General features: G+C 39.9%; 1 protein-coding gene across 1 annotated transcript in view; it reads left to right on the plus strand.

Moving 5' to 3' along the window:
- SKAP1 (src kinase associated phosphoprotein 1) overlaps positions 1-23,793 on the plus strand; it is a 278,254-nt gene that overhangs the window by 212,501 nt on the left and 41,960 nt on the right. The window contains exons 5-8 of the mRNA XM_029211413.1: positions 15,734-15,811; positions 16,667-16,750; positions 19,733-19,857; positions 22,905-22,968. Coding sequence (XP_029067246.1) covers positions 15,734-15,811; positions 16,667-16,750; positions 19,733-19,857; positions 22,905-22,968 — 351 coding nt within the window. The remainder of the gene's footprint in view (positions 1-15,733; positions 15,812-16,666; positions 16,751-19,732; positions 19,858-22,904; positions 22,969-23,793) is intronic.

Consider the following 23,793-nt stretch of genomic DNA (forward strand, 5'->3'; position numbering starts at 1 on the left):
TATTTCTGTTCCTGCTCTGTCCACTTACTAACTGAGAGACTTGAACAAGTCACTTTAATTTCTCCATCAAGAGAACAATTATCATTGTTCTTATTACAGATAATTATGCCTATTACAGAGGTAGTGGTGAGGATTAATGAATCAAAGTGTATTAGGAGATTTAAGAGTCCATAGATTTAAAAAAATCTGCAGAAAGAATCTTGGAATGGAGCTTCAGATACAGCCCAAGATCACAGTGATGAGCTAGCAATGGAACCTTGGCATTGGGGCAGTTGATCCTCTATTCTTAGTACACTTCCTCTGCTAACTAGGATAAAGTGAAGAGTTTTTGTTTTTCCCCATTAAAAGACACATTGCATTGTCTATGGAGATTTTTTTAACCATCACAGATTTATTACCCTGGAAATAAGGATTTGTAATGAGGGCATCATACCTTCATTAGTGTGAATTGCTCTCTGGGAATAGAGATATCTTTGAAATATACGCAGGACCAGTAGGCTAAGGGCAACCTCCACTAATTGTTTATTTTCTTTCCAAAGTGGCAAGAAGTTGTTGGAGTTTCATACTTCATTTTGTATACAAATTGAGGTCCTGAGGGAGAGTATCCTTCATGTGAACAGCTCTCCCAGTTACAGGAGAAAACTGAGTAACAATAAAACCCTCAGGGACATCATTTAATATTTCCAGCATTTCACATGAGCTTCTGACACTCGGATCTTCAAGGGGAAAGCTGATTTATACCTTCATTCATTAGACAATGTAAAGGTGAGGTCAGGCATAGGCATCCTTCATCCCTTTTCCCGTTGCTCACAGGCCCCTTGGGCAAGGTGGAATCAAAGCATTTCAAATGGTAGAGGTCACAGGAGTGACACCACAAGAGGTAAGAGAGCATAGCCTCCTTCCTCTACCAGTGGGTCTGACACCCATATATCTTCATATTGCCATTGTTTCCACTTGAAAAATTACATGCAGTTGGTTTTACTTTTCCTTCCCTTCCTATTCTTAAAACATGATTTCCACTCTCAATCTAATATGTAATTTATGTCAAGAATAATGATTATGTGTTTCTGATTATTTTTTAAAAAGGCAAAACCTTTAACATAAATGCAGGACAACAGGTGTCTTGCTTTATGGCCTTGTACTTTTCCAATCCTATAAATTAAAATCATGTCTGTGCTCTGTGTGCCTTTGCACTGATCTGAAGTTGTCTTTCTACGAATTGTATGCTCTCTGGCACAACATCTACCACACAGTAGGTTCCAAATAAATTTTTCCTGATTTGATTTTATCTGCAGGTACTTTATCCAATTCTGGTCATGCCTAGTAATACAAAACTATTCTGTAAATTGCAGCCCAAGTTTATACTCTGGGCTTCTGACCCCCAGATTTCATAATGGGATTGTGTACCCTTTGTTACGTGTGAAATAAAATAGATCTCCAATGGAAAAAGGCCTCCTGTTTTTGTGGGTACCCTTGCAATGTAGGAAGAGCTTAAGCAGAATTAAACCTATGGTACAAAGTAACAATATTAGAATTGCAAATTGCACAAAGACTACAGATTATTAAAATAGTCTTAAAATGGTACCTAATTCAAATGTGGCTTTGTGTAAGTGTTTTTTAACAAAATTGTTTCTCTTTTTTCTACACCAATTTCTTCTTTCTTTTCTGGATTCCTTTGCCATAAACGCTTCATACCAAGCTTAGGAGTTTTGTATATTTAGCCACTCAGAATGGACATCATTATGTAAATATGGAGACATGTGGCTTTGTGTAAAATAGTTGTAAAACTATTTTTCCCATTTTCTAATTATTTTTTATTTTCATCAAAATAATATAGACATATAGTTTTTTTAAAATCAAATAGTATTACAAACAGTTATCCCTTCCCAGTCCCTGAGTACTGCTCTCCAGAGGCAACCCCCTTCCATTCTTTCGTAAATTCTGCTGTGTACTTCCACATTTCTAAAGAATAATATTATACAGCTATTTTCAGGATTTTTCCATTTCAGCTATTAACTATTTATTTCATATTATAGCAGAGGAGGATTTAACACGCTTATCTCATCCCAATCCTCATTTCTCCTCCCTTCATCTTCCCGACATGATTATATCATAATTTTTAGTTAGTTTAGTTTTAGGGTTTACGTGATTTTAACTATGTAAATTTTATTTACTGCCAACCCCTATAAACTTCTATAATTAAGTTTTATTTCTTATTCTTTCCAGAGTGGGAAAATGCCTAGGCTTTTTTCATTTTATTAGTTTTCTAAGTCACCATCCCTAATTCTTCCCAAACTCTGTAGCAGAATTGTAATATTCCTATTTTCCAAGTGGTCACACACATCAGATGATCCATCAGGTCCATTTTGTTCTTGGAGCCGCTCTCCTGGACACCTCTGTCCTCCTCCCCACTTCGGGCTGGCTGCCCTGGGACTTCTCTTTGTCTCTTTCCTTTATCAGAGCTGCACCCGGATCCAGCATCACCTTCTTTCTTGGTGGACTCCCTCACTTTGCTGGAGCACATCCTCTGGTGGCATCCTGAGAAAGGCTGGCCAGGAAGTATATTTCTTGAGAATGTGCATGTCTGAAAACCTCTTTATTCTACCTTTACACTTGATTGATAATTTGGGTGTAGAAATGCTAATGGAAATTATCTTCCTTAGAATTTGGAAAATTTTGCTTCATTTTAGCTTCTAGTGTTGCAGTGGAGAAGTTCAATGCCAGTCTGATTCTTGATTCTTTGTGTATGGCCAATTTTTCCCCCAACTCAGAAGCTTTTATGAGCTTCTCATTGTCCATTGTGTTCTGAAAGTTCACAGTGATTACCAGGGTGTGGACCTCTTTTCCTTCATGTGCTGGATGTATGGAGGTCCCTTTCAATCAGAAGATTTATATCGCTCATTGTGAGAAATTTTATTGTTTCTTTGATCATTTCCTTCCCTTTATTTTCTGTGTTCTAATATTTTTATCTCTTCTGTTTTCTGTTTTCTTGACCTTTTTGCCCTATTTCTTTAAGATATCCTCAATTATATCTTCCAACCCATCTATTGATTTTGTTTTTAATTTTGGCTACCTTATGTTTAATTTCTGACTCTCCTTTCTTGTTCCCTGATTGTTTCTTTTTAAGCAACCTATTTCATGAATTCAGTGTCCTCTCATCCCTCTGGGAATATTAATGATCCCTTGTTTGTTTGTTTTGGTTTTTCATTTTCTTTTATGCTCCCTAAATTGTTTTCTCTGAGTTCCTTTTTATCTGTTGTATGTTTTAGTCTTTATCTTCCATGTTGGAAGCTTTTCTGCAAATGTCTGGTGATCTTTAGACTTTGCTTCTATTTAAAAGTGAGGCACTAAAATGCAGATTGAAACTTCTGTGTGCCAAGGCGGAGCATACCCACTGATGGGCTTCACTTTAGAAAGCCTAAACTTGAGAGTGATGGGAAGACCCAACCATTTTGCTTGGCGTCTCCCAGATGTCAGTATCTGCAGGTCTTTTCTCTGAGGCCATTCATTTTTTTTCCAGAGAAGGATCCGTGTATCTGCTGGTGGTACCATTATACATGACTACCAGGGTTTTTGGAACTGAGCAGTAAAAGGAGGCTAGGGGCCTCAGTGTTCAGGACATAGACTATTACTTAATTCACCTGCTTTCAGGATAGCTTCCCACTCTTGACTGAACTGTGTGTCCCAAAATTTGGGACCTGTCTTGTTTAGTTTCCCCATAGAAATTAAACCCCCAGAGTTGGAGAAGGATTATTTCCTGACTATGGGAGTAAAAGAGTGATATGATGTTGAATTGGAGTCAGAAAACTCTATTTCTCTTCTCAACTCTGTGACAAATTAGTCACGTTACCTTGGGTGATGTCACATAATGGTATCATTGAATGAGTCACATAATGGCATCATAGCTGGCTGGGATTTAATTTCCCTGTGTGCAAACTGAGTGGCAGAGTCATTTGCTCTATCACCTCTGGAGAGACCTGTAACTTCTTCATCTAAGAGTTCTTCATTAGGGTACCTTATGGAAATGCTAAGATAGTGGTGAAATAATATTTAGAAGAATTCCTTTGACAAATACTACCTCCTTAAACTATGCTACTTTTTAGCAGTTGGTCTTACTTGTGGAAATCTTAGCTTTGGTAATGCAGGCTACGCAGCTCAGACTCTGCGTCAGAGCCTCTCTAGCCCTTTCTTTCATATGTTCTACACAATTTGGCCCATGAGAGGGCCAGCAATTCCACTCAGTGGGTGGGGCTAAACATCCCTGTGAACCTCAAACAGGAGGATCACCCAGGTACCTGCCTCTTCTCTGGTAATGCCAAAAATCAGATCCCATTTCAGAGCTGACCATCCTGGACAATTCCCAGGCTCCATCCAGCAGTACTGGTACTGTAGCCATGCTTAGCAGAGAGGGTTCCTAAAAACCATTTGGGCTGAGAAATCTAGAATTAATACTGTTTACCTTGACTTTAGGTTATAATTATGACTATAACATTATTCATTATGTAAAATGTTTGTCATAGCACGGTGTAGTCAAAAATGTACTGGATTTGGGCTTCCCTGGTGGCGCAGTGGTTGAGAGTCCACCTGCCGATGCAGGGGACACAGGTTCGTGCCCCAGTCTGGGAAGATCCCACATGCCGCGGAGCGGCTGGGCCCGTGAGCCATGGCCGCTGAGCCTGCGCGTCCGCAGCGGGAGAGGCCACAACAGGGAGAGGCCCGCGTACTGCAAAAAAAAAAAAAAGTACTGGATTTGGAGCTTTTTAAAAAAACTGAGTTTTTGTTCTTATTCTTCCTTCCAGCTATGTGAGAAAGTCTTTTATCCTCTCTGAGCCTCAGTTTCAACTCCTGAAGTCTAGACTATTGAGGCCTTTCTGTTTGTATCAGGATCAAAGAGGTGCCATAAAGGAAAACAGTTTACAAACACTAAAGTGCTATTCAAATGTGAAGTATTACTATTATCATTGTTACTATTGAGAACGTTTGGTCAGGGTAGCCTGAATTTCATGCTGCCTCTCCTGTCTGCTTTGTAACACCCAGGTGATTCCATGATTAGAGTTGGCTTTCCAAAAAGACACATTAGCTCCCTTTTTTTTCCTCTAAAACAAATGATTCCAGAACCAGTCTACCTTAGCCATCCAATATGTGCAGCCTCTTTTGTTCATGAAAAACCTGAAGGTAATAAACTGGTATGCCCCTGTGACAGAGAAAGATGTTGGAAGGAAATGGGTTTCCATCTCAGGTTTCTTAGGTGCTATACCAAACAATAACAAGGGAAAAATTATTCAGCTAAACGCACCTGACGTTCATTGGCATCCAATATGCCACCTTCCTCGCCAGGTATTATTACTTATATACCTGCCTCTGAGAAAGGCTGCTCAGAAGAGTTACTCTGCTTTTATCAGACATACATTTTAGGGACTTTTAAATAAACTTATATAGCAATACCGAGCTGCATGTCTTCTAAACTTTGCTATTTCATCCGTCTGTACCAAGCACCATGAAGCAAAATGGATGTGCCTTCAGCTTTCTCAGTCCTGGAAAATGAACCAGTCCACTTAACAATAAATGGTGGTTGGTTCAAACACACATGACTGGTCTAGTGGAGAAGAAAAGAAAGTTGAGCTTAATGAAGTACAGTGTCTGTGTCCCTGCACATGGACAGGAAAGGACGAGTGTTTTATAACTGTTTATTGGAGTTAATGGTAATAAATTCCTCACTTGTGATGCATTAACTTTAATGTTTTCATTACTTAGTGATTTAGGTTTTCCCTTTTCACACTGTAAATCATGTTGTCCCAGTAGCAGAGCAGGTCGAGTGCCTGCCATCATGTTCATAATACTCAGTGGGGAAAGGAATGCTCTCTTTTTCTCTCCAGCACAGTCTGACAAAAGATGCTTTGCCTCATCCCAACTTGCTGCTTCCCAAATAAGCAATAAAGACAGACAGACAGACGCATCTGACAACAGCCTAGTTTAGATACTAGGGAAAGACAGGTCTCCACAGTAACTTTCCAAATGTATTTGGCGCTGAAGGTTTTTTCCTCTATTTTTTTTTTTCCGTTTGCTGAGTGTGAGCCCTTAGTTAATGAGCTGTGCAAATAGATATTGAGATTTAGTGTTTTTATTTTGCAATTACAGACTTGATGATTTGGTTAGAAACTTTTGGGTCGGGAAACATCACCCTCATTTTCCCCTCCCTAATTTTTTCCTTGCAAAATTTGACTTACTTCAAACTTGCTTGAGTTTTGTCAGATGAAACAGAAGAACCAAGAGATTTTAAATCTCAAACGTGTAACTTAAAAGAAAAGGAGGTGATTTTTGCCCTAAAGGTTCCTTATCGTAGCCATCATTTTTCTGTCTCTGATCCCATTCTGCTGCAGAGACACCCAGGGAGCTGGCTGAGAACAAGGCCCAGCTTGAGAGTGGCCCTTTGTCCAGTAGATGATACATACCAGGTCAAAGCCACATTGCTGAGGTCACTGCATTCCCATCAAGTTCTTCCCAATGGGGTGTGAGAGTTCTCATTAGATCATCCACCCTGAAATACCCCCAGAGAATCACGATAATTAGTTTCTAAGTCTTATTTTTTATTTTCTGCTTTGTTTGCTTTAAAGGTTTTCTCGATGCAGTGCTCTGATGGTATCTGAATGTTTTTCACTAGAGAGACATGGAGAAGGCAAGATTATCATCATTTGATTCCTCCCTGAAATCTGTTGGTTTGGAGAGTAACTAAAATAAAGACTCCGGGATTCTGGTACACTAATCCTCATGCAGCTTTCACCATCAACAGTATTAAGTGCTCAGACACACATAGGATGTTTGCATACAGGATGCAAACAAACGTACCTATGATGGTCAAAGAGAAAAATACCGTTTTTCAGGGAAATACAAGAACAAGACAAGGGGCCAAGTTCTCAGCCACTCAAGGCCTGTGTAGCTCAGAAATTGCCATCAACAGCCTTTTTCTGAAGTATACTCAGTTATCCATTTGTTAAGTTTGGCTCGGTCTTTGTCCATTTATGGTTTCCTCTGGACCCCATCCTTTGATGCTTTCCTGAAGATAGATAAGCTCTGAGGTGAAGAGAACCGGTATCTCAATGAGGCTGTGAAATTGGCTGGGAGATATAGTTCTCTCCAGGTGAGGTTCATGGCATTTTTTCCCAAATTATTATTTTTTTTCCCAAAATCCTATTTGTCCATCCTCCTGTCATTCTCAGCACTGTGATTCCTCCCGACTTCTGCACCCACTACTTCCTCCTGGCTTTCTTGGCTACTTCCTTTCTTTCCCTTTTTTACTTTCTTATTTCACAGTGCCAACTCTAAGATTAAACTAGTGAGTATACAGCAGAACAAAAATTACTGGTTTTGGCTTTGGTGAAAATGATTTATCTAACAAATATTCACTCCCATATTGCCTCCTTAGACCCCAAGTCCCATAAGGCTGGACGTGGTTTCAGTTCAGTTTAACAAACATTTATCAGGCACCTACTGTGTGTACGAGGCCCCTGGGGATACAGAGAGAAACAGGTATATAACTAATGAATTGAACTGCCCTCTGTGAAAGGGACTAGATTTCCCACTGGCAGGTTTTCTTTAGGCTTCAAGAAGTTAAATAATTAGCACCAAACTCCTTGGAGTTTACTGAGTGTATTTTAGGGAAGGATCCTTCTTAATCCCACATCAATTCAACAATTAAAGTACAGCCCTGCCTTGTGATGGGTTTCAGCTGTTCCAGCTCTGCCTCAATCTAATTCTTACTCTCCTTACCTAGACAGTCGGGGTGCAAATACTGACCCATCTCCTTGGATGCACAGCTCTATTGGATTCTTCTTTGTTCCCCTATTTCAATCCAGGCACTATGATGTTTTGTTCATTTAATTTTTTTCATAGTGTTCTCTCTCTCTTCCTATGAATGTGAGATCTATTCTAACCCTCCTTCCCTTGCTAGGCCATCCTCCCTATTGCCTTCTACCCAGATCCACAGCTACATTCCTTTTCCTGGGAATAGTACCTTTTCTACTTCCTCATTCAAGGCTTCTAGCAGCTTTACATAGAAACTAAGGTCTTATGTAAACCAAAGCAAAGAGGCAAGAATGGAGAGAGAGTATTGGGGGAAAGGTTTAGGGTCCCTGGGAGCCAACACTGTACCCTATAGAAAATGGTATTAGAGCACAGAAGAGAGAGGATATAATTCTATGTGCGGAAACAGACAAAGATTCAGAAGGTTTGTGACATTTGAATTCAGTCTTAAAGGAGCACTCCCACCTCAGAAAATGGGGATACAGATTAGAATTTCCAACCAGGAAAAACAGCATGAGCAAAGGCCTGGCAGTGTAAAGTACACGGCATATTCCAGAAGGCAAAGTCTGTTACCTATTATTGCTGGAGTATTGGGAAGTATAAGGGGTTGGGAGAAAATGAAACTGGAAGGTAGGGTGAGACCAGGTTTTAAAGTTTTTGTGTGATGGAGAGCTTGAGTTTCATCCTATAGGTTAGGGAGAACCATTAAAGGCTGTAGCAGGAATGTGACATGGCCAGATATACGTTTCAGAAAGATGATTTCTGGCCATAGTATGGTGGACAGGTAGAAGTTAAACCAGTTAAAAAGTGACTTCAAACCCAGGTGGGGCTTTTTTTCTTTTTCTTTCCTTTTCTTCATATTCTTATCACAATCCAGTAGAGTAGTAAATAAATAGATTTTAAAATGATATTTTGTCATTCATTTTTAAAGATATGCTCTCAAGTGACAGACACATGTATAAAAGTGACCTGTCTCAGGATGAGAGGAAAATACAATGATCCTTCAAGGTTTGTAAAAAAGACAGTTTGGTGTTTGAAATCCTCTCCTCCTCCTTTTTAGAATCTCAAAGCCCTTTGAAGCACCGCTGTCTGGATTTGTGTCATGATTCTCACTTTGTCCTGCTGCCACTTACTGTGGTTTGGCTGCTAAAAAAGACTTCAGGTCGTTTGGATCTTTGTAGTTCTGTATTAAGGATGGATTCTTAGGATAAAAATAAAGCTGAAGGTGCTAAGTTATATATGTGTGTCATTAATAAAATCAGAAGACACAAGAGGCTTCCTGGGTTTAAACCGTTTTTGTGCAGATTACATGAATTCTCAACCTTTTTCCCGCCATAACACATGACCACCAACATTTAAATGCCCAACCCACTTCTGTGGAACACCCACAGTTTTGAAGAAACAATTTTTTTCAAGGAAATAAAGCTCTGTAGGAATTCTTGATTGCCATGATTATAATACTACATCAGATGTGTTTAATCACCGTAGACTGTAGCCTAAATAAGATACACTATAAGTTATTTTTAATTGACTTTTCCCCTTAAGAAAGCATACTGAATGTAAATGGGTGGTGTTATTATAGAAAAACTTATTCTTAAAGTGAATTATTCAAAATCTCTGCCATTTCTATCAACACCCTCAACTGATCAAAAGATGCCCTGGTATCCTAATACCAGGATTGAGGATCAGTAAATTATTATATTGAATTAGTCTTTCTTTAAGATGAACTATTTACCTACCAGATGCTGTTGTTTATTCCCATTTATTTAGATGCTAGAATTAGTGTGTTGAAGTTATCATACGTAGAGTTGGAAGTGCTTTTTTCTAAAACTTTCACTTCTTATAAGTAAAATCCGACTAAAAACAGAGACATGGAAGAGGAGCCTCCCGGAAGACCACAGTCCTCTGTGGTAATTAGTGTGGTGCCTCTTTGTGGAAACAAGAAGGTTCTTCATATGCCATGAATATCGATGGTTTCTAGAAACCAATTTGGATATTTGACTTAAAAATCTTCTGTCTTTTTAAACCAAGCCCTCTTCTTTAGAGAGTAAATGAATCATGTCCGAGATTTCTGCATGAGCCCTACACTAAAACAGGCTTCCCTTTTCTAGATATCACTCTTGTGAAGAGGCCTTACAAACCTTGGTGATCCAGCAGCATTTTTTGAGAGCTCCAGGTTTCTTCTTCTTGTATATTCTTTACCTTGTGTATCCTTTTATTACATTCTCTTACTTTCTTTCTTTTTTAAAAAAAATTTACTTATTTATTTTTGCCTGTGTTGGGTCTTCATTTCTGTGCGTGGGCTTTCTCTAGTTGCGGCGAGCGGGGGCCACTCTTCATCGCGGTGCACGGGCCTCTCACTGTCGCGGCCTCTCCTGTTGTGGAGCACAAGCTCCAGACGCGCAGGCTCAGCAGTTGTGGCTCACGGGCCTAGTTGCTCTGCGGCATGTGGCATCTTCCCAGACCAGGGCTCGAACCTGTGTCCCCTGCATTGGCAGGCAGATTCTCAACCACTGCGCCACCAGGGAAGCCCTTTCTTTCATTTTTGTTCCGCATATCTGTTGATCTCTTGAATTTCACAGAGACCTGCCCTAGAAAGCAATTCCGTAGGTTAGTCAGCCAGTACCTTACAAAGTAAACAAGAAGTACAGGATCCTAAAATAATTTTTTGACATCAAGTATCAGAATAATCACACATCATGTCTGTTTCTTCTTCCATATTTAAATGGAGTCTCTCATGGGCGAGTGAGGTGGGAAGACTGTATCTTTCCTCAGGTACATCTGAGTGTGTCTCCTCAGCTGAAGCTCATGGTGGTGGAAAGTGCATGGGCTTTTCCAGCTGAGCAACCTTCAGCAACTCCCATAATTTCAGTAAGCCTTTTTTCTAGTCTGTAAAGTGGAGATGATATTAATACATACCTCACAGGCATGCTGTGGAGCTCAAATGAGATGTGAAAATGCTTGATAAAATGCAGATTAAAACTTGTTAGGTTTTTTAAACCATTTTGTATGAAAACATATTAGGTTTAATCATTTTGTACATCAGTTATCTGCTTTTCTTCTTAGTACTTCTGCCCTAGAATCTCTCATGAATTTTCTGTATCCTCAGTATAACAAGTTTCTTCCACAAATTTTTATACAGTTTGGTCTGTTACCTGGATTAACAGATTTTTTTAAAGACCTTAAAAAATTGGAGGGGAAACAAGAGTCCATGAAGATCTCCTGAATATTGTCTCCTGCACTGGTTTGCTAACCACAAACGTGTGATTTCTACCATTTTCTGACGTCCTTCTGCCTAGCTCCAACTGCACTTGTTTTGTTTCTTAGCTTCTTATGTCACAGCTCGTTGAAGAACCTGGTTAAGTACTTTGTGTTCAGTCCCTTCCTTTCATCTGCTATCCAGTTTATTTCTCCATGAAATTAAAGCTGTTTGTTTGAGTGGCTTCTGTGTCTTTGAAACTTTTAGATCCTAAGTCTATTATTATTAATGGCTTAGAATTTTTCACCTTACATGTGTTGGTCTACATTCCTTAATAAGTGAAGCACAAAGACAGAAAACTGTGAGGAATAAGTGTGAACTCAAGTAGATATTGAATGGAACCACAGCAGTTTAAGACTTACGTAAGCCTGTCCCAAGGGACTAATGAAGGAAGAGTCATTGAAACCATTTTCCCTGTTATCATCATGTGTAGAAGATGAACACTTCTTGCCAGACACCTCAGTCATTTATTGACTGGTTCCTAAAAATTGAGAAAAAAGGCAAAAAATAACCCAGAAATGCAAGAAGCTGAGGAAAAACAGTAACGAACTTATTAAAGGACTCAGAAACCAAATACAAAGGAGAGGATTTAACAAACTGATGGGGGATCAGCAACCACTGGACAGGAGAATACTACACCACCCACCCTACCTGCAATACCCCCTTTCATTTTGTCCATTTGAGGCATTGTGAAGCGTATGTTTGTCATTGTGTAAGTGCACACACACACCAGTGATCTGTGAGTGAACTGAAATCACAAATGGAACTTGACCATTCCCAGCCTTCAAATATTAGATTTTCTCCAACCTCATCCACCTAACAACCCAGGTCCTATATCACAGGTAGTTTAGTGAAAGAAACTGGTAAGCTTAACCCTGCCTGAAATTCACCCCTGGTAAAGATCAGCCTCTGGGCTGGAGTTGGTTTGGTCTCCTTTTTCAAACAATTGAAAAGAACTTGAATTAGAAGGAAAGGGGAGGATAGGAGAAGTCCACAATTTAGGGAGGGAAAAGCGTTGAACAGAAGATGGGTTTTTTTAATCACTGATTTTCATTTCAGGTTGATTGAGCAAGAGACCAAACCAGCTACCTAGAATGAAAGTTTGTGGGCACTGTTTTTTTCTGCAGGAGCTGCACCCTTTTTGCAGTAGAAATTGTGTGGCCTCTTAGGCTATTAGCGTTGTGCTGTGGTGTTGCCGACCGACTTCTCCAATTCTCTTTTCTCAGTGGGCTAGAATGCAGCTAATTAAATAGGCCGTGACTCACATAAGCTGCCATGTCTTTTTTATTGACTGCTTTATGGAAATGGATCACACTCCAAAGGGTCCCCATTGTTGTTGCTGTGGGTGGCTGACTGAGGAGTCACGTTTAGTGCTGAGATCGACCCCTACTCTGTTGTTTTTTACTGCAGAGTTGGTATGGGTGGGATACAGGGTTTAAAGGAATCTGGATGAGGAGAAAAAGATGTCTGAGAATTTCTTTTATCTTCATCTGCTGTGAAAGTTGGGCGGCCATCACTTGTGTCTAACACTCTTCTCGATCTTATGTTTATGGCCCTACATCCTTCAGCTAAGTGAATCTTTCCTTTATATGGGCTGTTCTGAGAGATTTAGTTAAGTGCAGTGGTAGAGAGAGATTATGACACTAATGTAATTCTGTTTTGTGCTTATATAATGTGATACACCCTTAGGTTTATCCAAAGGGCCATTTATTCCCAATAAATCATTTCTATTTTTTTTTCATTAAGGTGGTGATATCCTTTTTCAGGTAATGGACAAAAAGCCTCGATTTTTTAAAAAATTGTTTACTTAAATATAAAAGTTTTTGCCTTAAAATAGCTACTCATGCAATTGTTTGTAGCTTCTTCCTATTTTTATTATCATGCTGCAAAACATTTACATACCTTCTATTACATGTCAAGTAGCTCTGCAGATCGGTTCACTTGCCAGTAGGCGTGAATTCAGGCATACAAGACTCCTCCTGCCTCATCACACAGGACTGTGGCTTACGTGTGTATCCTCAGGACCACCAAGTTCTTGATCAGTGGGACCCTAAGCTGACACTTGAAAGAGGAGAGAGCTTGATTGCCACAGTGGCTTCCCATCTTGGACTGGGATAGATCTGGATCCCATCTGGGTTTATCTGATAGATCATGGAGGTAATGAGATTGCACTCAGAGTCAACTTTACATTGAGAACAATTCTGTTATTGTACTCACCACAGAGTGCCTTAGACATAGAAGACAATCAACAGAATAAAAATTGATTTGATCTAATCTTTTTTCCATAGCCATTCCAAACTTCACCTATAATCCCATTTTTTCCACTGCCCATAAGGGAATCCAGGCAAGAGAGTTCATCAGTACAGATTCCCTCTAATAAAAAAGCAACATAACACACCTTACAAAAACACAGCATATAAAATACTGTATTTCCAGCTCTCTTACTCTTCAGAATCTTGTTGGTGAATGACTAAGAGAGGAAATTCAGTAACTCATTCAGTGCTCAATTTTAGCAAACCAAGTGTGAGTTTTGGGGTGAGAAGGTGGTGATGGTGCTGTCCCTAGTCTCCTAAAATTAGTGACTTGGAATTCAAACATTTCTGCTGCATTATGTCTTTGTTTTCTTGGTGGTGGCATTCTTGGGTTTCAGTTGGTGGGGAGAGAAAAGCCTCATGCTGATAATGTACTGAAAGTAAATGAAATTAAATAAGCGAAGCAGTGCTCACCACTACTTTCTTTCCCCCTGGGTAATTCAATTCAAGCTCTCTCTCTGATGGCAACTCACAGGGACTGTCTCTGTCACCCCGCTGGGGCCTGGAGTCTTAACATCTAAATAAAAGTTTCACTCGAGCATTTTTTATGCTCCTGCCAGCAGGATCAGTGAGCTGGTGTGGGCACATTAATGTAATATTCATACTCACAGACTCTCCCCGCACACAAGGCAATGTCTTCCCATTTTCATAATTATAGATGTTCCATAAAATGGCGTTTAGATTTGCATTTAAAAAGGAGGTTTGAATTCTAATAGAACGTTTAACATGTCTTTTAAGATTCAGACTCTCGGCATCTTTAACAAGAAGCTGTGTCTCTAAGTTTAACAAGACCTTAAAAAAGGGAAAAAATGGTAGGAAGAAAAGATGGAAACTCCAGGCTTAGGGGATCCTGTTTTTCTTATCCCCTGTGTCTTTCATTTAATTTTTAGGCCTCTAGGAGCAATTTTTTGACAGCGCTGCAGAGAGGATGGGCTCCCCTTCAAAGGGCCTTCTCAGCCATACTGGGTCCTCACCCTCAGTACAATCTGCTTCTCTGTTTTCTTAGAGAGCATTTTCAAAGAGATATTAGAATTTTCAGAGGGGTGGGAGAAATGAAAGAATCCTAGACAAATGAACTTTCCTTTGCTGCTCTTCATCTCATGCGTGCACCCTGAGACCCATCTGGGAGGATTTATAGCAGCCACAGAGTTTGCTAACTGTAAAACACACAAATGAAAACAGTCTATGAACAAGGAAGTTGACAATACGGACAAATAGGATATAGAATCAGGCACTTAAACACCTAAAAAAGAAACTCTTCTGATCTATATTTTTAAAACTAAGCTTGAAACAGAAGCAAAAAGTACTTTTAGTTGCATTTTAAATCATCTTAAAATGTTATTTTTAAACAAAAAGTATTCAAAGCATTGAACAAAGTGCCAACGCACAGCTACCACTGAATATTAGTTATTGTAGATGTTAAGAAAACAATTGTGTGATTGAAAAAAATGATTCCACCCAAGAGTCTCAAGATATCGTATAGGTGACCCAGTTGATTCATATGCATTGTGCCTTAATTTGGTTTATATTTTGTTTGCTTTCTAAATTTTTTAAGGCAAACCAAAAGAGATTTGGGTTTGGGGACCAAAAAGAATAAAATTAGGATTATGCTAACCCACTCCCTTCATTTCTCCTAATTAAGAAATAGAGAGTTATATGTTTTAATTGTTTTTGTTGTTGTTCCTGTTTCATTTTATTTTTTTGAGGAGTAAATTCCTGCCTCATTGTCTCTGTCCTTTGCCCCTCCCTTCTGTAAAATAAGTATAAACCCCAGCAGTGGAAGATAGATTAGGATCTTGACTGCTCAATAAATTTGTACCTAACAAGGCTAATTGAAAGCCGAGAATGTTAGCAGCATACAATTAAAGGCTGATGTCAGATCCAGGTCTTCTCTGTGTAAAGGCTTCTACCATCCCTAGACTCTTGCCGTTACCTTGACAAAACCAGAATTTGGCAGCTATTGCCAAGTTCAGCTATGCAGAGCCTTTCTTTGTGTGAACTTAATAAAAATTATGTTCACTACGGTGGCTTTCTGTTTGTTAGAAAAAGGTGTGTGTTTAGTTAAGCAAATTCTTAATTTTCTGGAGTCCTTTTCTTGCCAATCAGTACATGCTTAGGCTACCTCCCCTTGCACAAACTAATGTTATGTTTAGATAATTTTAAGCAATTTTAGCATTAGATATAATTAGGAAGAAAAAGAAAATTTACTTCCCCCCAATCATCTAGAAATTGTTTTATTTTGTGCCATATATAAGCAATAGCCCCTCTGCACCCCTTCATTAATGTAGATTATCTCAAGTAGCCCAAATAAATGAAAATTCTGTCCGATTTCAACAAAATATTTTGCTCTTGTTCCTTTTAGGAATGGAAGACATCACAAGAGGAGCTCAAGAACTTGATAATATCATCAAGCAAGGATACTTAGAGAAGAAAAGCAAAGGTACTGATTAGACCCTCCGATCTCAGAACATTCCAGGAAGCGAAGAGAAATGAGGAAAAAGAGGGCTAGCATAAGGGGTACCTGCTCTATGCCCAGTACTATACTAGGCAGGGGTAAGGCAAAAGGAAGGGACGAAGAGAAAAGAAGTCTGGTGTTTGTGTGTAGGCTGAAGAGAGATGGCCCCAGATCTTCACTTCATCAGGATAGGGATTGGTTCTGCCTTGCTCACCTGGTACACAACAGGTGCTTAATAAATACTTGTCGAATGAATAAATGAATGACTATATTTTTGTTCTCATCTCTCAGTGTGCTCCCACAAAGAGTGAAACTATGTTGCTATGAGTGCAATTTTTATATCATATGTGAAGCAGCCCACTCTCAAGTTTTAGACAAGCCCCAGTCTTCAGCTTTCACTCTTTAATTAGAGTAGGTTCTAGTAGGATTGGAATACCAGGTTTAACACTCAGGCAAATTGGCTTAGCACAAAGAAAGCCTTGCTCATGCCCATGGCCTGGAGTGTCATTTCGGTTTGCTGAAAGGCAACACATAGAGATCTCATGGAGAATTTTATAACTACAGGATGAGATTAGAACCTGAAAGATATAAAGGAAAAGTAGAGAAACAGCTGGGATCAGAGCAGGCAAAACCTGTTTAGAACTTGGACCTTTAACTGAATGAGTCCTCTGCACTCTGTGTCAACATGGGATAACCTGTGGGAGTGAAAGGGAGGGTTTTACAGTCCATTAACCTCGGAAATAAAACAATAACACACTGGACTGTGTGTTGTTGGATTTTACGGACTCTTCAGTGATTGTAGTTACCTGAATTTATGTCCCTTACTGCTGTTCTGTTTAGATCATAGTTTCTTTGGATCAGAGTGGCAGAAGCGATGGTGTGTTGTCAGCAGAGGCCTCTTCTACTACTATGCTAATGAGAAAAGTAAGTGTTCTTCATTTGCACAGCAGCATCTCACTCCTGGATGCAAGCACTTCGTAAATTCTCAAGCACTTAGATCTCAACTTAGCAGTCCTTAACTAACACCCATAAAGGGATATGCTTGGGAAAGAAATAAGCCTGGGTAAATAATACCTTACTCATCACCAAAAACTCAGATGCCAATTTAGAAATTATAGCCCCTTTAAACACTAGGATATGTGGCCAGCATATAAAAAGGTTACCTTTTATTATGACTAATAACGCATTATCAAGGTTGAATACTTTGGCATTTAAAAAACAGAACCTCTGGGACTTCCCTGGTGGCGCAGTGGTTAAGAATCCACCTGCCAATGCAGAGGACACGGGTTTGAGCCCTGGTCCGGGAGGATCCCACATGCCGTGGAGCAACAGAGCCCGTGCGCCACAGCTACTGAAGCCCGTTCGCCTAGAGCCCGTGCTCCGCAACAAGAGGAGCCACCACAATGAGAAGCCCGCGCACCGCAACGAAGAGTATCCCCCGCTCGCTGCAACTAGAGAAAGCCTGCACGCAGCAGCGAAGACCCAGTGCAGCCAAAAATAAAATATAAATAAATTTTTAAAAAAAGAACCTCAAACACTTTATAGGCATTAATAATATCGTTAAAATATTGAAAAAAATTAATTCTGAGAAGGATTTTAGCAGCTTACCAATGGCCCAGAAATAGAACCTTTGAGTCCAAACTCTCTAACAGCAGGCTCCAAACTTTATCCTACTGGGTTCTGGGACGTAATCCAGTGGACATGCCTAGAGCCATGGAGTGCTGAGACCCAAATGGTTGCTGTCCCCTAGAGACACCCTTCAGCCAGATGGCAGCAGCTGCGAAGTGTTGACTCAAGCCAGAGGCAGCTTCTTAATGAGCCACCACTGACTCAGTCAAGCACAGCACTCATGAGCCATCCCTAAAAGACCCCCCATCCATGCTTAACACAGTTGCTTAGTTCGTGAGAAGGAATAGAGGATATAAGCACAAAGTGGAGGCAGCAACAAATAAATACAAGCTAAAAGTTGTTATCGTAGGTGAATGCAAACTTTCAAATAGGGGATACCCTCCTGCAGGGTTAGACTGCCCCAGGAGTAATTCTACAAAACAAGAGGGAGATAAAGTAAAGTAGCAATTCTTGTGGGGGCTTTCTTTGTGCTCTACCACCTTCTTACTGAGGCGTGATCCAAAGTAAATCCTTTATTGTCCTTCTGATAATTTTCTGTTTCTCCTCTCTTCCTTCTTTCCCGGACTTATTCCTCTCCCAAAGCCTGGATATCCAGTCAAGGGAATAATCAGATACCTACACATTTGCCTTTGGACTTCCTGCACTTTTGGGACTAAGGTAGCAGAAAGAATAGCTTTGCTAAGTGACATGGAATCCTTAAGATTTGCTCTTGGACTTCAAGGCAGTTACCTCATTCTGCCTCTCTGCCTGCAACAGGTATCACTGACCTTCATCTTGAGTTCACCATCACAATTCATCAGAACCTTTCCCATACAGGGGTAAAGTGTGAAGCCCTACTTGGAAATGATAGCAGCATAGCTCAAAACCTGAGTAACAAGCCCCCTGTATCCTTCCAACCCCCAGCCCACTCTCAAATCCAGCAACTATAATTTCTCCCCTGAATTCTAGGCATACAAGCCAACCAGGTTTTATTTTCTTATTTTAAACCTTCAAAACTAATATAACATATATGTCCTTGTAAAAATGTTCATCATTTCCCTTGCATTTAAATACTTGGTTGGCATCCCTGGATATAAAACTAGGTATCACGTTCATTCGTTCAGAATCCTTCCTACTCAAGGTGAGGAAGGAGAGCAAGAGCGAGAGGCTTGGAGACTTTTATTGACCATTTTGCCGTCAGAGTGAAATAAAAACTGGTGACCAAAGAAACAACAAAACATTTTAGTGGCCAGTTAGAACAAGGAGAGATACTTTAACAAAAAAGATTCTGGTGTCAAAAAGCACTGTTGCATGGCTCCCTTCTCGCCAGTTACTTCTTATTGTGCCCAAGACATTTTCTTAGTAAGTATAGAGTGTTTGTGTATTTCTTTTAGCTCAACCAGGTGAGGACAGATTCTTTTTCTTTTCTTTTAATATTTTCTTCCCACTGCCATCCCTCTTATCATCATCATCAAAAAGCAACTCATTCTACGTGACACAGGACAGAAAGCATCACCCAGACACGGGGGTTCCATTCTGCTACATGTTCTGCCTGAACCACACCATGAGGACACAGAATCTTTGGGAACCAGCCCCTCTTTTTCTGTTTCTAATATTTTATTTTTTTAAAAAAGAGAATGACAGGCCGAGTAGTCTCTCCTTTCACTCACTTAGGGTCCTTTTCCTTTTATCTCCTTCCTCATCATCTAATGATACTCAGCAGTACTCTGCTACTTCCCAATTTGGCCTCTTGCAAGAGGGATAAAATACTGAGTTTTAATTATTCTCCCTCTAGCATAAATTCCCACCTGACCAGCAGGAGGGGGAGAGCGCTGTAGCCCAAATGCTACATAGGGCATAGGAGGAGAGCCTGGGAACTTATAATGCCCCCTTGCCCTGCTGTCCCTCCCCTCAAATGTGCTCTGCTGGCCCTGATAATAATGTTTCAGTTCTGTAATAGCCTTCAAGAGCCTCACGTTTTCAGCCACACTCTCCCTGCTGTAATAATTCCTTCTTTCTGTTATTATAGATCTCTTAACATTCTAATAAATTCTCTGTCTCTGTTGTACTCTTTTGGCTAAGTAACCTTTCACGTTGCACTGCCCTAGCTTGGCAGTGATATCTGCCTTGCTGTCGCGGTAGCCTCTTCTTAAGCTTCAGTAATAACCTCTCCTTGACTATTGTGGTTCCTCAGGGATGTAACAGCTGTTTCTGTGCTTTTATTTTACATCCAGAGAAGATGCCCTCCCTTGGCAGTTGCATCTCTCTGGAGATACAGGGAGCTTTCCTGTCTTGCAGGCAAGCAGCCCAAAGGGACCTTTCTCATTAAGGGCTACAGTGTACGGATGGCCCCCTACCTGCGAAAAGATGCCAAGAAAGAATCCTGCTTTGAGCTGACCTCCCAGGATAGGCGCAGCTATGAGGTAGGATGAGCCAGGGCGATGGAGATCCTCATTGGTGTTGCAGTTTCGTTCCATATTGCACGTGAGTGGTGGTTGCTGTGCTGGGCGCCATCTTTTCTTTGTTACCTCTCGTTTCTTACTAAGACCTTCTCTCTTGACACGTCCTCACCTTTGCTATGTCGTGCCCACCCTCCTGTTGCCACTTTTATCCTAGATACTGCCTTTGCTTGGCTTCCGTCTCTTCATCCCTCCCCTTCTCATCTCACTCTGTAGGTGAGAATCTTGGCTATTGCAGCACACAATCTAATTCTTTATTCAGAGTCTCTAATTTCATGGCTTTAATTCCCACTCTATTTTTCAACTGCTTATCTTCACTTCCTTCCTTGAAATCCAGAAAAAGAGAAATCTGACTATAGAGTGAAAAATAATTCATTTTCCCATATTCATCTTGCTATCCAATATAATCTTCCTCTGTGTAGATGCATTGCATAACTCTGGAAGGATTTCTCAGATACTGGTAGCAATGATTACTGAGTAGTAATAGTGACAACTGAGGAACTAGGAGGACCTGAGTGGGGGTGAGAAAGACATTCTTCACGGTGTTCATTTTTATATATTTTGATATAATATAAAAGGGAATATAATAGATAATGCATTATAAAATTAATTAAGGCAACAAAAAAATGTCTGACTATGGGACTATAGTGATTTTCACCAAAAATATACTTTTACATGTGTGTATATAGATACACGTATTGTTTCCTCCTTGTTGGTTATTTTTATCACAGTTTTACTAAAACAATTTAGAAAAACTTTAGCTAACTCAAGAAAAAGAGAAAAGCCATGCTAAGGTTAATATTGAGTAACCCTTTGACTCTTCAAGTTTTTCTCAGCACTCATTCTTTTATGTTTCTACAGTATCATAACCCTTATTTTGATAAGATGACCTAGGTCTTAATTATGTAATTTCAAAAAAATTTTTAAGTTAAACTAAACTTTTCTGTAGAGTCTTTTGTAGATGTATCTAAGTTATTTTTTAGTATTAAATTCTTATTTGATTCACCCAGATCCAGATAAAAATTTATATGATAAGTCTAAAGCAGTTTCCCTAGGCATTTTTTTATAGAAATGTGTTCTTAAGAAATCAAGAATGACAATATCTATTAATAAGTTTTAAACAGGAATCTGTTTCTTTTTTTTTAACCTCTTTATTGGAGTATAATTGCTTTACAATGTTATGTTAGTTTCTGCTGTATAACAAAGTGAATCAGCTATATGTATACATATATCCCCATATCCCTTCCCTCTTGCGTCTCCCTCTAGGTGGTCACAAAGCACTGAGCTGCTCTCCCTGCGCTATGTAGCTTCTTCCCACTAGCTATCTATTTTACATTTGGTAGTGTATATATGTCCATGCCACTCTCTCACTTCGTCCCAGCTCACCCTTCCCCCTCCCCGGGTCCTCAAGTCCATTCTCTATGTCTGCGTCTTTATTCCTCTCCTGTCCCTAGGTTCTTCAGAACCTTTTTTTTTTTTTTTTTTAGATTCCATATATATGTGTTAGCATATGGTATTTGTTTTTCTTTTTCTGACTTACTTCACTCTGTATGACAGACTCTAGGTCCATCCACCTCACTACAAATAACTCAATTTCGTTTCTTTTCATGGCTGAGTAATATTCCATTGGATATATGTGCCACATCTTCTTTATCCATTCATCTGTCGATGGACACTTAGGTTGCTTCCATGTCCTGGCTATTGTAAATAGTGCTGCCGTGAACATCGTGGTACATGTCTCTTTTTGAATTATGGTTTTCTCAGGGTATATGCCCAGTAGTGGGATTGCTGGGTCACATGGTAGTTCTAGTTTTAGTTTTTTAAGGAATCTCCATATTGTTCCCCACAGTGGCTATATCAGTTTACAAGGAAACTAGGTTTCTTATATAGTACATGTCTTTATCTTACCCTAATGGCCAGATAATAAAAATGTTTTTCAGGAACAGGCATTTCAAGTTGATTCATTCAAAATAAAAAATTACTAAAGCTTGATGCTTGACTGGCCTGTTTTGTGAATCAGGATGTAGAGTTTGTTTACTTCTTCTTTTCTTTGGCCCATTGATTCCAAGTCATTACCATGGTCTGTGCATTCTTCCTCTATAATATCCTTTGGATCTGTCCCCTCTGATTTACTCCTACAGCCATCACAATAGTTAAGTTCCTATCACTTCACGCAGAGGACTAGTTAAGTAGCCTTCTAGTTGTTCTTCTGTCTCTAATTTCTCCCTATTTCAGTCTCTCCTACTCACAACTATTGAAAGAACCTCCCACTCCTTTTGCGAGAATTTACAGTGGCTCCCTATTGCCTACATTTTAAGTCTGAATTCCTAATACTCAGAGCCCTTTCATCAACTCTTCTCTGATCCTCCAGCTTCATCTGTTACTGTTCTCCAGTTAAGCTGATCTGCCTACCTCCCCTATACATCATGGTCTCATTTCTAATCTTTGGCAGCTGGTTCTCCCTACCTGAAACGTCCAGTTCCCTCCACCAGTTTCCACCAACTCTTTTTAGAAATCCAACCAAAACAGTATTCCTTCAGCACGCCTCCCTGGCTTACCATAGGCAACGATAAGTGCTCCGTGTCTTCTCTCAACATCCAGCTGTTATCAAATTCACTTACTTTGTCGTGTTCCCATGTTAAGGGTGTATGTTGTCTCCAAAACTGATGCATTGATCTGAAGTCAGGAATTTGGGTTTGCCTTTTTTTTCCTGTAAACTGTTCGCAATAAATGCCTGATGAATGAATGGGCAATCAAATGAATGAATGCACATGAACATGAATCTGGATTCAAATCCAGCTGTCAACGTTGGGTATGCAAAATGGCTGAAGGAAAAAAATCACTTTGAGTGGGATTTTGATCTTTTTGCTAAATATTAAGCAGGCAGAGAATCCCAAGCTTTCAACTTGACTCTGCAAGTCCGCTCACAAGGTTCCTCCCCTTGAACCTCCCTAAAGGATTCACGGAAATTTTAGTGAAAGTGATAAATTAATTCACTAATTTTTCTCTAGTTTACAGCTTCTAATCCAGCTGAGGCCAGAGACTGGGTGGATCAAATAAGTTTCTTGTTAAAGGGTAAGTATTATTATTACAGAAGTAGTACTTGAATGCATTTGCAGTTGACATTATATTGCATAAATATAATCCACAGGCTTCAATATATTTTTATCTGCCCATTCTCCCTATCATATCCCTCATATGGTAACAACAAATAGTAACATGGGTGAATCAGAAGGAAAAGAAACCATCAACCTGGAAAGGACCTCTGATATCATTCTAGCTCATCCACCTAACTACAGGCAAATCTGTAATATTTGTAACCACCAGAAAAGAGATGCTGAAAATCAGCTCAGCTCAATTCAGTGTCTCCTAACCCCTTACATTCTGCAAAGGAAATTCATGATACCAAAGTCATCTAGATGTGGTTTAGGGTCCAAAATCTTCTAGTTTTAGTCAGGTAGAAATCCATACTCATCTAGGTGGCCTTCAATGACATTGGACATTAAAAACAAATTGCTGTTTCCCAAGCTACAGTCAAATGGTCCTTACTTTGGATGGGAAGAGTCCTGCCTGAAGATGTTAAATGGCTGCTCTTAGAGTACCCTCTGCTGGCCAGCCTGTAGGCACAGCAGTGATAGTGGCCCAGGAAGCCTTGTCTGGGAGTGGCCTGACAGGTAGAAGTAGCCAACCTTGAGCCTGTCACCTGGCATCAGATAACCCTCATGATGGTATACATACATCATGGCAGGACCCTGCCTCTGCAGAAAGGCAGAAACACCAACTTTGTAAATGGCCCCACGACCTAGGGAGAAGTACATCAACCTGAAAACACCAAGCCTTTTCATCTCCGTTTTTTATTCTGCTATAAGATTTTATTGTGGATAAAAAGAAGGAAGCACC

Source organism: Monodon monoceros, unplaced genomic scaffold (assembly GCF_005190385.1).
Source record: "Monodon monoceros isolate NGI ecotype Baffin Bay Population unplaced genomic scaffold, NGI_Narwhal_1 Super_Scaffold_9, whole genome shotgun sequence".
In the NCBI taxonomy this organism is placed as follows: domain Eukaryota; kingdom Metazoa; phylum Chordata; class Mammalia; order Artiodactyla; family Monodontidae; genus Monodon; species Monodon monoceros.